Raw genomic sequence first — 12286 nt, 5'->3', positions numbered from 1 at the left:
CGCCCCCCCGCCACTCCTTTATTTGTTTGACCAAGTAATCTATTAAGACTCCGTTTTTCTGTTTTTGGAACTTAGGTAGATGTTACCTACTACCACTCTGCTTTAGTTATTTGGCCATAATGTGTGGTGTATACTGTACACACACAGTTGCAGTTGGGCTGAAAGTTCTGTCACTCCACAAGCATTTTCATTTCTTCTGTCAAAAACAAGCAGTGGTGTGCTCAATTCTAATAAGTAGTCAAGAATGTAGTTAATAGAAGCCTAGGTAGTTTGAGAAAAAGATCCCTACCCCTTCCTTGCCACATCTAATCTAATTGGCCTCAGTATATTAGTATAAATTCTAAATAGACTTCTTCAGTGTTTTTCTCTACAGGCAATTTTCTTCTCACTGATTTTTTTTTTTTTTTAGGTGAGTCAAAAAGGGTCCTAGGAAACCTGTGAATGTTGAAGAAAATTCATCTGTGAATTTTTAATATTCAAAGAGGAGTCAGTATTTATACTCATCTTTTAAACTGGGAAGATTTATATTTTATTTTAAAACTTCTTGATATTTACAATGAATGGACACAGTGATGAAGAAAGTGTTAGAAACAGTAGTGGAGAATCAAGGTAAGCATGTTATTATCAAGTATTTATTATGACAATTTAAAATTTATGTGACTGTAATTTTTAGCTCTTCTAATAGGTGGCAGAGTTTTCAGATCAGATTCACTCTTAACTTTCCACACAGTAAAAAAGTTTCTAATAAATGATGCTTTGTTGAAAATACAGATTTTTAAATAACTTTTTGCCATTGAGATACACAAAGGAAAATTTAGGTGTAGAAAGATTGGAATACTTAAATCTCTTTGAAGGTTTATATTATTTGGTTTAATAACTGAAACTAGAGCAAGTAAAAGAAGACATTTAAATTGATTTGACTATTATCTGCACTTTCCAACTAAAAGCAATAAGAATTTCTTTACTTATTTTTTTCTGGCTTTTTGTCTTCTATATGTGTGCTGTCCAATGTAATAGTCAGTACCCATATGTGGCTATTTAAATTTAAAAATTACAAAATGTTTCAAAATTCAGTACTCAGTCACATTAAACACACTTCAAATGCCGAATAGTCACACATGGCTAGTGGCTACTGAGATGGAGAGACCAGAATAGAAGACATTCCTATCACTGCAAAGGTTGTTTTGAACATTTCTGACCTGTATATTTGTTAAAGTGTTGCTGGAGCCCTCCCCCCCCATTATTTTTTCAAACTTGAGTTTTGATTATAAATGAATGAGTTAAGAATGCTTATTTGGGCCATGTCTTTGCAAAGAAGATAGGATTTATCAGAGTAAGCTACCTTAAGCTATTTTAATATGTAAGAAACCTCTTCAATTGCAAAAGTCTTTAAAATTCTTCTGTAGTGCCCAAATTTTAAGTTACTGGCTATGTTTATAATGCAATCCATGTAGTTATATAGACTTATAATATAGGGAGATCAAGAATATGGACATTGGGGTCAGACTGCCTGATTATTTACCCAGTTGTACTTATTAGCTTTGTGAATTGCGACAGATTTTTTAACCTCTCTGAAGCTTTGGGTTTTGTACTTAATAGGCATTATAGTATTATTTATCTTATTTAAAGTTGATGATTAAGTGAGATGCTGTATTTAAAGGTCTTAAAAATACTTCCTGATATAAAGAGCACTCTATATTAGCATAACTTTTTTATAACATAGAATAGTACATAACTGAAACATTAATTAATGGAGAAATGTGAAGGACAAGGAACAGGAAAGCCTTGGCAGTTAAGAGGGCTTCAGAAAAATGTTGGATAGAAAATAAAGCAGTGGTATATGTATTTGACCTGAGACTTGGGGTTTTCTGGTTATGCTGGGTGTACTTTATCAGTTTGAAAGGCAGATTGTTTGAATAACAGGAACATCATAGAAAAAAAAGGAGCAGTTATGGAAAGCAGAATTATTTAGTAGGACAAGTATTGGTCTTAGGAGTTAACACACCCTGAGCTGACACTGTCTTTGTGCTAACTTAAGTTCTCTGAATGATTTCTGAACTGCAAAATAAGGAGAGTTGAATGGAATACTTCAACATTTTGAAGTATCATTCTGCTACTTAATATACAAAGTATTTAACAATGTAGTGTAACTGGAAGCACCAGAGTTGAGGGGTTAAAGTAGAAAACCTTTGAATTTCAGCTTTGATTCAAATCTCTACAGGTGAATTCACTGTAGTAAGTGAATAGGAGAGTCGAATTGTCCACATTCTCTTATTCATTAGTGAACAATGAAATGGTTAATAGGTAGAAGTATCTAGAGGAAACACAGGAGCCTAACTACCCATGAAATAGGAAATAAGACTCTTGAGTAAATTTTCTAGTTGACTATGTAGAGAGATCACATACTTAACACATACTGAACCCTTGCCTCTTCCGATAATTTTCTGTGTATTTTGCTGCTGCATGTAAAGCAAAGGGGGAGTAGTAAATAAACTTTGATATTGTAGAGATGAAAAAAGTTAAACCCTGTAAAGTCAAATTTACTTTAAGGAATTTTTGCAGTGCATACTCATTTTAAATAATCGCACAGTATATTCTCTAATTATCCCGAGTCATTATTTCTACCATATAAGTTTTATGTACTTCTGAGAATTGTGGCTGTCAAGTTATCTAGTTGTTGCAGCTAACTGCCGTGGTGTTTCTCAGCAGAAGGGAGGTCTGCCTGTTTTCCTTTCATTTTCCTCCTTACTGCTGTTATGTCACTTTGCTTTGCTTTACTGTTGCTACTAAGCCTCAGCGCCCCCACACCAAAAGTTTTCATAACAAGGCAGTACAGAGGAGGGAGATTGTGCCTAGTTAAGAGTGATGGGGTGAACTTTATAGATACAGTATGTTTCTTGCAAAAAACAAAAGTTACCGTAACTATGAATATTAATATAAAGTGATGAAAGGAGAAATATTTTTGCTTGTAAAGTCAATATATGTTATACAGTTTGATTGTTATTGGCTGGAAGTTTTCACATGTATTTTTGCTTCAGAGTTCCTCTTTTCCTTTGTGGAAATTTATGAAATGAAGTAGAATTAAGTAAGAAGTTGTTTGGAATTTTTAGTTGGTATAATTAACTTTCTACTCAGAAGTGTTTGCCTCTTTTCATGTGAAAACCTTTCTGTAACCATTGACAGAAAGGAAGAAGAATACACAGGAGAATGTCTGTTTGGCTATGTTATAACTGACAGTTTTGAAACTTATTTACGAAGAAATGTGGGTCAGGATGCACCTGCACCTCAGTTTCAAGTTAGGGCAAAGTTTGTTGTATAACTGAAGTTAAGCTTTCTGAAGATAACTCTTGAAAGATTTCAAAGCATCAGTTCTCAGCTGTGTGGATTTGTTGTTATTTGGAATGAAATTTTTCAAATCCTGGTTAGACATTTTTATCTTAAGGTTATCTATAATGGTGATTTGCTCCACAGATAGATTTGTGGGTAAAGACTAGAAATATATAGTTACATTTTGCTGATTTTTGGATGATTGATAAATGTTTAATACTCAGAAGAATTTCTCTGCTTGCCTACAAATTAGGTTTTCAATAATGTAAAACTGTTCATGTAAATTTGAGGATTTATTTTAATTACTTTATATAGTATGCTCATGTAAAATTGTTACAGAGTGAAGGAAATTTTGGTGATATGTTATGATGGTCTTAACTACTTAGAATTGATCCAGAGCTGATGACCTGATTCTAAAATAATTCTTTTTTTTTTTTTAATTGTATTTATTTGTTATTTTCGGCTGCACTGGGTCTTTGCTGCTGTGTGCAGGCCTTTTCTAGTTGTGGTGAGTGGAGGCTACTCTCATGCTGTGTGCAGGCTTCTCGTTGTGTTGGCAGCTCTTGTTGTGGAGTATGGGCTCCAGGACATGCAGGCTTCAGCAGCTGTGGCGCGTGGGCTCGGTAGCTGTGGTGCACAGGTTTAGTTGCCCCTTAGCACTTGGAATCTTCCCTGACCAGGGATGGAACCCGCGTGCCCTGTATTTGCAGGTGGATTCTTAACCATTGGACCATCAGGGAACTCCAAGAATTCTTTTCCTTGATATAGTGTACCTTTTTATAGCATTCACAGTGTTTGACTTAATAAACTTAATAAATATGTTTTAAATGTATATGTGTGTACACTTTACATTAGAGGAACTCTGTTACAATTAAATTTTCTTGGCTTATTCAAAATATTTTCATTGTTTTATGCTTCAAGAATCTTTGGATCTCAACTTTTAAAAGTGTTTCCTCAGTAGGAAATATGATCAATGGAAATATTTTAAGTGAAAATCTCAGTTTTAGAAATTCAGAGTCTCTCAAAGACTTTTTAGAGGCTTTGAGAAAAAAGACAGGTTAGTCTAAACGACCTGTTAAATTTAAAGAACACCAAGTCAAAGTTAATTTGAACACAAGGCCACCTATCTCACCAAGTATCTGTTAGTGTCTTAATAAAGACACCTATGGGATGCCATTTTTGTAAGCATTGCTTTTATGTATACACATAACAGAAAGATTTCTTGCCATTAAAATAAGTTTTTGTAAATGAATTTGAATAATTTTTAAAGGCAATAAAATGGTGTTTCCTAAGCTTACTTTGAAGTTACCTCAGTGTTTTTTAAAAGGATCACTTTATTCTTAAATTTCAAAAGTTTGTGCAAAGAAGCATTTTAAGGAAGACAGGAAAATGTGCAATCACAAACTCAAAATGGTTTGCAATCATTGCGTTAAACTGGTTTTTGACATTAACTATGATGTCATTAATTGGGCTTCTCTAGTGGCTCGGTGGTAAAGAATCTACCTGCCAATGCAGGAGACACTGGTTCAACCCTTGGGACAGGACGATCCCCTGGAGAAGGAAGTGGCAACCCACTCCAGATTTCTTGCCTGGGAAATCGCATGGACAGAGGAGCCTGGCCGGGCTGCAGTCCATGGAGTCACAAAAGAATTGGACATGACTTAGCACTAAACAGCAACATTAATTATAGGAAAGTATGACTGTTTTATGTCTCTCTCTCTTTTTTTGCTAATCCCTATTTCTTGATTCAGTATGTATATTTTTTCCCCCATCTTTTCCTATTAGTTTTTTTTTTCCCCTCATGTATCTGGTATGAGGGAAATCTAGGGTACCATGTAGCATTAGTTGTTAATACATGCTGTTGAATCTCAGATCACCTCAGGTCATTTCGTAGGCTTTGAAAATTCAAACTGTTAGGCGCTTTGGTAACGTGTTTCTCTCTCCTCAAACAGAATTGACAGAATTTCTAAGGTTGTGGTTAATCTATATTACTTTAATGTATTTAGACTAATTTTTAATTGGCAAAGATAAGAGAATTGTATGTGATTTGATTTTCAGTGATGTTACTTTTATTCTCATTGGTGTGAGATAATGTAGGAGCAAATACTGATGTGTAGTTGTCCCTTTTTTATGCTCCATTAAGTCATTGCTTGTTTAAGATATTGGTGACTTGTGGGTTATAGTTGGTACAGTTCTTTGTTGAAAAATATGAGTATTTGTGGTGACGATATAAAGAATTGTTGGAGAAAACTTTTTTTACATTTTTTTATGAAAAAGTTTAAAACATTACAGAAGTAGAAAAGTTACAGTTCCAGTTGTGGTTCTTGGTCTAGCGGCATTGACATCACCTGAGAGCTTGTTTTTAATGTTCAACCTTGGGCCCCATCCCAGACCTACTGAATCAGAATTTCTTTTTAACAAGATTCCCTGGTGATTTGTATTTATATTAAGTTTGTATGTATTATATATGAAGCTGTTTGCATGGAGTCATTTACCACCTTGTTACTTGTTAGTGTTGATGTTACTACACATGCTTCTTGTTTTCTCAGAACCCCCAGATAGCTGTGTTATAAGCCATGCAAGCAAGAAGCAGGGTACATTTCATTTCTCCAGAAGCAACAATAATGGCAGCTGATAATTGTTGAGCTGTACTCTGACTGAGCCATGGTGATGTACATAGTGTGTCACATGAGTCTATCCTGCCTCATCCTTCACTTTAAAGTCTTAAAAACAAAACAAAACCCAGCAACTATTAACTGAATTCCGGACTTTAGTTGGATTTTACTGGCTTTTCAATTAATGCCTTCTTTTTATTCCAGGATACCATGTTGCATTTAGTTGTTAACTTTCCCCAATGTTCTCTCATCTGTGAAGGTTTCTAAGTCTTTCCTTAATTTTTTCTATCGGTCTTGAGAACTACTGGCCAGGTATCCTGTAGAATGTCCCCCAATTTGAATTTCCCTGATTTTTTTGTTAGGTTAAAAGGTTAAAATAGGGTTATCAGTTACCAGTTTTTAGAGAGAGTGTCAGTGGAGATGAGACGCTCTGCTTGTCACATTACATGGGGAGCATAATATCCACTTATTATTACTGATGATATCACTTGGCCAAGATAGTGTTTGCCAGGTTTCTTCACTATAAAGTTACTGTTTTTCCCTTTCCATTCTATATTCTTTGGAAGTAAGTCACTATGTCTAGCCCACTCAAGGGATGTGATGATTGGTTGGGTGGGTAAGAATTAAGTTCTGCCTCCTCCTGGAAGGGAGTGTCTGCTGTGCTTAGTTGCGTCTGACTCTGTGCGACCCCATAGGAGTAGCTTACCAGGCTCCTGTGTCCCTGGGATTCTCCTGGCAAGAATACTGCAGTGGGTTGCCATGCCCTCATCACGGGATCTTCCCAACCCAGGGATCGAACCCAGGTCTCCCACATTGCAGGCAGATTCTTTACTGTCTAAGCCACCAAGGAGGGAGTATCTACTATCTGCCTAATATTAAATGGAATTCTTCTCTAAAGAAGTAATTTCTCTCTCATTAATTCCGTTATCCACTTATATAACCATGGACGTGTATATTTTATACTTTGAATTATAATCCAGTAAGTATCTTACTGCTCAAATTGTTTTAGCCTTGCCTTTTGGAAATGCTTTCAAGTTGTCTTCTGTATTCATTTTATACCCTCCCATTCTTTTATCCTAGAATCAGCCATTTCCCCAAAGAGCCCTGATTCCTTTTTATTGGAGAAGAGGATCTTAGAAACCACGATTTGGGTGCTGAGTTGCTTCTCAGGTGTCACTGCTTCTAGGCCCTCTCAGTAGACAGAGCAGACAGAGCTAGGTTATATCAATCCATGTATGTTTATGTATGTTAAACCATGTGTGTTTATAGTTGCTGCTATATCTGTCCATCTGTGTGCATAGTAAGATAAACATGAATTAGGACTGTTGTCTCCAACTCTGATCCTATACACAGGAGTCATCCTAACCCTCCTTTCCTTGTACCTTTGTAACTTCCATCTGTAGTCAAAACCTTGCTCCCACTGTCTACCATCCACTATGCATACACTCCAACCTTAGTATACGAATGAAGTACTGAATAGTATTTTTAGGCCATACCCCAGAAGAAGCAAATTTACCAGGCAAAATTGAATATCTTGTGTACGGTTCCTATTGTATGTAGCCTTACGGTTTCAAGTCAGAGCACTGTTTTCCAAACTTATTATTCAAGTTAGCTTTGTTCTTGTTTATCCCCTTCAGTGGGCTTTCCATGTGGCTCAGCTGGTAGAGAATTCAGTTGCAATGCAGGAGACCTGGATTCGATCCCTGGGTTGGGAAGATCCCCTGGAGAAGGGAAAGGCTACCCACTCCAGGATTCTGGCCTGGAGAATTCTGTGGACTGTATAGTCCATGGGATCACAGAGTCCGACACAACTGTGCAACCTTCACTTTCATCCCCTTCAGTGTGGTTATGTCATAAATTTGTAATAAAGTTAGTTATCAGTTTACATTTCATCCTCAACTACGTGGGTTTCTGTTTTAAACTTGTATGTGTTACATTTACTCTGTGATGTATAGTTTTATGGGTTTTGACAAATGCACAGAATCATTTATCCTCCACCCCAGTACTGTACAGAATGATACCTTCACCCTAAAAGTTGCCCTGTGTGTCTGAGGTCTACTGAATCAGAAATTTTGATTAAATTCCCAAGGAGATGTATGGGCATATCAAATTTATACGCAAAGATATGAAACTGTTTAGAGTCATTTAGTATCTTGCCATGCTTTGAAATTATAAATTAAGTTGAAAGATTTTATTCCATTAAGTAACAATGGAATGAAGTGAAGTGAAGTGAAAGTCACTCAGTCGTGGCCACTCTTGGTGACCCTATGCATGGACTGTGCAGTCCATGGAATTCTCCAGGCCAGAATACTGGAGTGGGCAGCCTTTCCCTTCTCCAGGGGATTTCCTCAACCCATTGCAGGTGGATTCTTTACCAGCTGAGCCACCAGGGAAGCCCAGTAGCCAAGTTTAAATACACAATCAAGACTCAGCCTGATGGTGTGGTATAGGCATGCAAGTGAGGTAAAAGAAAAAGAAATTGGGCAAATTACTGGAGTGAGGAGATGGGCTGTATGGGAAGTTTTCATGGAGTTTTGAAACTTCTGTAATCTTAACAGTGACAAGAAATGCTGTGATTTGAAAAGGAAAGAAGAACAAATAATGTATATTAGGTAAGGTGGAGAGGAAGGTTTTCACAAGGATCAGGGTCCCCCCGATAAAGAAGTGCAAGTTCCCTAGAATAGAGAATGTGTTGGATATCTTAGCTTTCAGTTCTTTACCCTGAGGTTTGTTTATTGTCACACTGAATTTTTTGTATAGTTTAGTCCCGAGTGGAAGGAGGATAAAAGGAGGCCTAGTTGAATAAACACTACATGTATTAAGAGACATTCATGAGGAGGGACTGTATTTTCCAGGTGGATGAACTGGTTAGACCTACTGGTTTCAGAGAGACTCTAGATATCTCTTGTAGCAGAGTTAAGTTCTTACGTTTTAATGACTTAGAAAATAGCTGTTTATAATTACGAATACATTATCTATCATTGTGATATGAGGTGACTGCTTGGAAGCCAACTTTAAATAAATGTTTAACTGAATTTGAAAGTTTCTTTGCTTTGGATAGGTTGAGATCTCGGTGATTGAGGTTAAAATGCAGAGACACATAGTTCTGGCTAAGCAGTACTGGCTTATGGGATCCACTGTTGACAGTGCCAGAGCTGTGGCATAAAGCGCAAGTGCGGTGGAGAGCTCTTTCCTTAATGAAAACCATTTTCATTAGCTGTTTCACATCTCTCCTGTTACTGCTTTTAGAAATACAGTTCTCTACTCAGATAATTATTTAGTTTGGATTATTGAGCAACTATGTGATGGATACCAAAAGATGCTAAAATTTGAGATTTTTTTTTCCAAAGCTTAAAGTTGAGAAAGAGACAGAACGTTTGAGTTGGGTATGGTAAATACAAGGACAGTTTGCAGCTCTTCAAAGGTAGGAGACAGGGAAGTTTGATCATAAAACAAATGGTTAATCTGTATATCATCAAGCCCAATATCAGAATGAAGTTTTGTGGGTTTTGTTTGTTTTTGAGTTCTCATTTAAAACCCTGGTAGACTTAAATTTTATGCATGTTAAAAGTCTTTGTAATGTGACTTTTATGGTGGTAAAGATATTTTGACAGGCTCTGGCAGAAAGCAAAGAGTAATTTTTTATACCCAGGAAATACAGTGTTACAAGGCAATACATTATGCTGAAGAACTTTTATGTAAAGAAATGGGGCTGATGAAAAACAGTGGGATTGGTCTAAATTCCCGCAGAGAAGATGGTTCTTGTTTCTGTGCTCTGTGTGCTCAGTCGTTCTTTGACTCTTTGTGACTCCCATGGACTGTAGCCCACCAGGCTCCTCTGTTGCTGGGATTTCCCAAGAAAGAATACTGGAATGTGTTGCCATTTCCTTCTCCAATAAATATCATTAAGTTTTGTCTACTGGTTATAATTATAAATAATAGGAGGGTTTTATCATATCATTACTATTATAACACATTTCATATGTGTTTTGTGAAACTATTGTTTAGTAACCTTGACATCTATGTATACATAGTCTTATTTCTCATCTGATTTCTGAATGCTTACTAGAGAAACTTTTTGAGTTTACTGTCTTTATCTCAGATTTAGCATAACTAAACTTGGTCATCTTTGAAATTAGTCTTGCTAAATGTTATCTTTCTTAGCATCTATTTCTGGCAGTTTTATCCTCATTTATTCAGTTAAGAGACTTTAAGAATAATACTGTACTTTGAGTTTACTTTCTGATAGAATTTTTTGGGGGTTGGTGATGTAGAATGCTAAAAGGAGCTGTTGTGTTTGTCCTTTAGTCCCTAATAAAGGCGTTAACTGGTTTTCAGACCCGTGGGGATGAATGCTTCATAGATTTTCTCAAATTTGATAATTATTTTATGGCCTGTCATAAAGGATATGGAGGATAACATTTTAATACAATGTAATTTTATAGAATTTAAAGGTGGTCTGATCTTAGCATCTAGGTGAACCTTTCTCATTTTTAAGTGACTTATTCTAGGCTAATATATTATAAATAGTGAGTTGAAACACATTAGAGTATCATAATTGGATTTTTAAATGAAAGAATAATGTAAGCTAATAGTGTTTTTTTTTAGAATATTATTTTATCAAACTTTTGTTATGCTACATGTGTGCACTGCATCATTATATAAAATGTATTATGTAAGTCATGCCCCCAAACGTTTGAAAGCCTTTGACCTCTAATTTTTTTAAAAAAGAATTTTTTAAGTACTCAGTATCTGCTAATTTCCATATTGTTTCTCTAGGCCTGTTGAAGTGGATAGTGGTCTATAAAAATAACTACAGGCCCCAACTTAATGAATTCCAGGATGTAGTTAGAAGAGAGATACACGTATAAGCATAATTGTGATATTGTGAAGGAATTATTAGTAACATATGAGCAAAATATTGTGAACACATGGGCTGGAGCAGTGACCTATCCCTGGAGATATTGGAGAGGGTTACATGAAGGATAGGATATTTTTGAGTAATCTTAAAGAGTGAGAAATTTTATCGGTTGCTTCAGAGAGGAAGTGTTTTCTAGGGGGAAAGGGTGAGAATACACCAATAGCCAGCTCTAAAGTTGCTCCCTCCCTGAAGCCTTGCCCCTAGTCTCATTTGCCCTACCTCCAGTTCCCCGATCAGGAACTGATACATCCTTATATCTTGCGCCCCTACTCCAACTTTGTCCTTTTATCTCTGATTCTCAAGTTTTACTTTTCCCATGGCATTTTGTCCTTACTAGAAACTCTTGCTCAATACTTGTTAGTTGAAGAGATGAACAAATGAATTCAAATTATCTGTGTACAGATCTTATTTCAAAAAAGTTTTTTGCAAAAACATCATTATAGCAAATCAGAACCAATTAAACTGATATATACTAGAATCTTCAGAGCCCAGGGTCTCAAAAAGAGTTACTTTTTTTTTCAATAATTAAACTATTATCAAGTGACTAAGCTCTACCCCTTGACATTATTCAGGTGCTCTGGCTAGTGGGACAGCTTTGTTAATATGTAACATACAGCTTATCTTGACCCAATGATTGCCAGCAAGAAGATAGATGGGAGTGGGGAGGATATAAAGCAAGCCAGTTAATGCTTAAGGCTAAGGTGTAGAAATTTCACATCACTTCTAGCTGTAATCCCTTGGCCAAAACCTGTTCACATGGCCACACCTAGCTGAAAGACATAATGGGAAATCTTTAGCTGGGTGGACATGTGCCGTTTTACACTGCAGTGCCAGTTATGTAATACCAAAGGGCAAGCACAGTGGATGCTAGGTAAGTGAGAGGGGCAAGCAGACAGCATATATATGGCACACAAAGGATTTTTATTTTAAAATAATTTGTATCATCCTAAGAATTTAGTGGCTCTCATTTTTCTGAATTTTCTTTCAATTCTTCATAATATTAGTATTTGTTTCTTCAGTTAGCCTTCTCTGAACCTCAGCTTTGTTATTTGAAAAGGAAAGGATGAGACAAGAACCCAGTGTTTGGTACATAGCACCAGTTAGTAATGACCATGTCTCCCCCCCTTTTTTTTTTTGTTAAAAAAAACTGTTTGTTTTGAAAATGTTAATATTTCTACAGGCTTCATTCATAGACAGTTTATATATTTATACCTAAATTATGACAATCCAGGGAATACTTGAAACAAATTTTGAAGTAATGATTCTGACCTTGAACTCCAAAAAAAATCATTTTAATTCTAAAATAGCTATTAATATTGAGCTCCTGGAGAAGGCAATGGCAGCCCGCTCAGGTACTCTTGCCTGGGAAATCCCATGGACAGAGGAGCCTGGTAGGCTGCAGTCCATGGGATCAGTAAGAGTC

At 36.2% G+C, this 12286-nt stretch overlaps 1 protein-coding gene across 1 annotated transcript in view; it reads left to right on the top strand.

Moving 5' to 3' along the window:
* Positions 1–502: 502 nt before the first annotated feature.
* Positions 503–12286, top strand: part of CHD1 (chromodomain helicase DNA binding protein 1) — a 68772-nt gene continuing 56988 nt past the window's right edge. The window contains exon 1 of the mRNA XM_052643439.1: positions 503–609. Within this exon, the coding sequence (XP_052499399.1) occupies positions 557–609 (53 nt within the window). The 5' untranslated portion in view covers positions 503–556. The remainder of the gene's footprint in view (positions 610–12286) is intronic.

Source organism: Budorcas taxicolor, chromosome 7 (genome assembly GCF_023091745.1).
Source record: "Budorcas taxicolor isolate Tak-1 chromosome 7, Takin1.1, whole genome shotgun sequence".
NCBI lineage: Eukaryota > Metazoa > Chordata > Mammalia > Artiodactyla > Bovidae > Budorcas > Budorcas taxicolor.
Note: the sequence above shows the minus strand (reverse complement) of the source record. Positions and strands in the feature narration are given on the sequence as shown.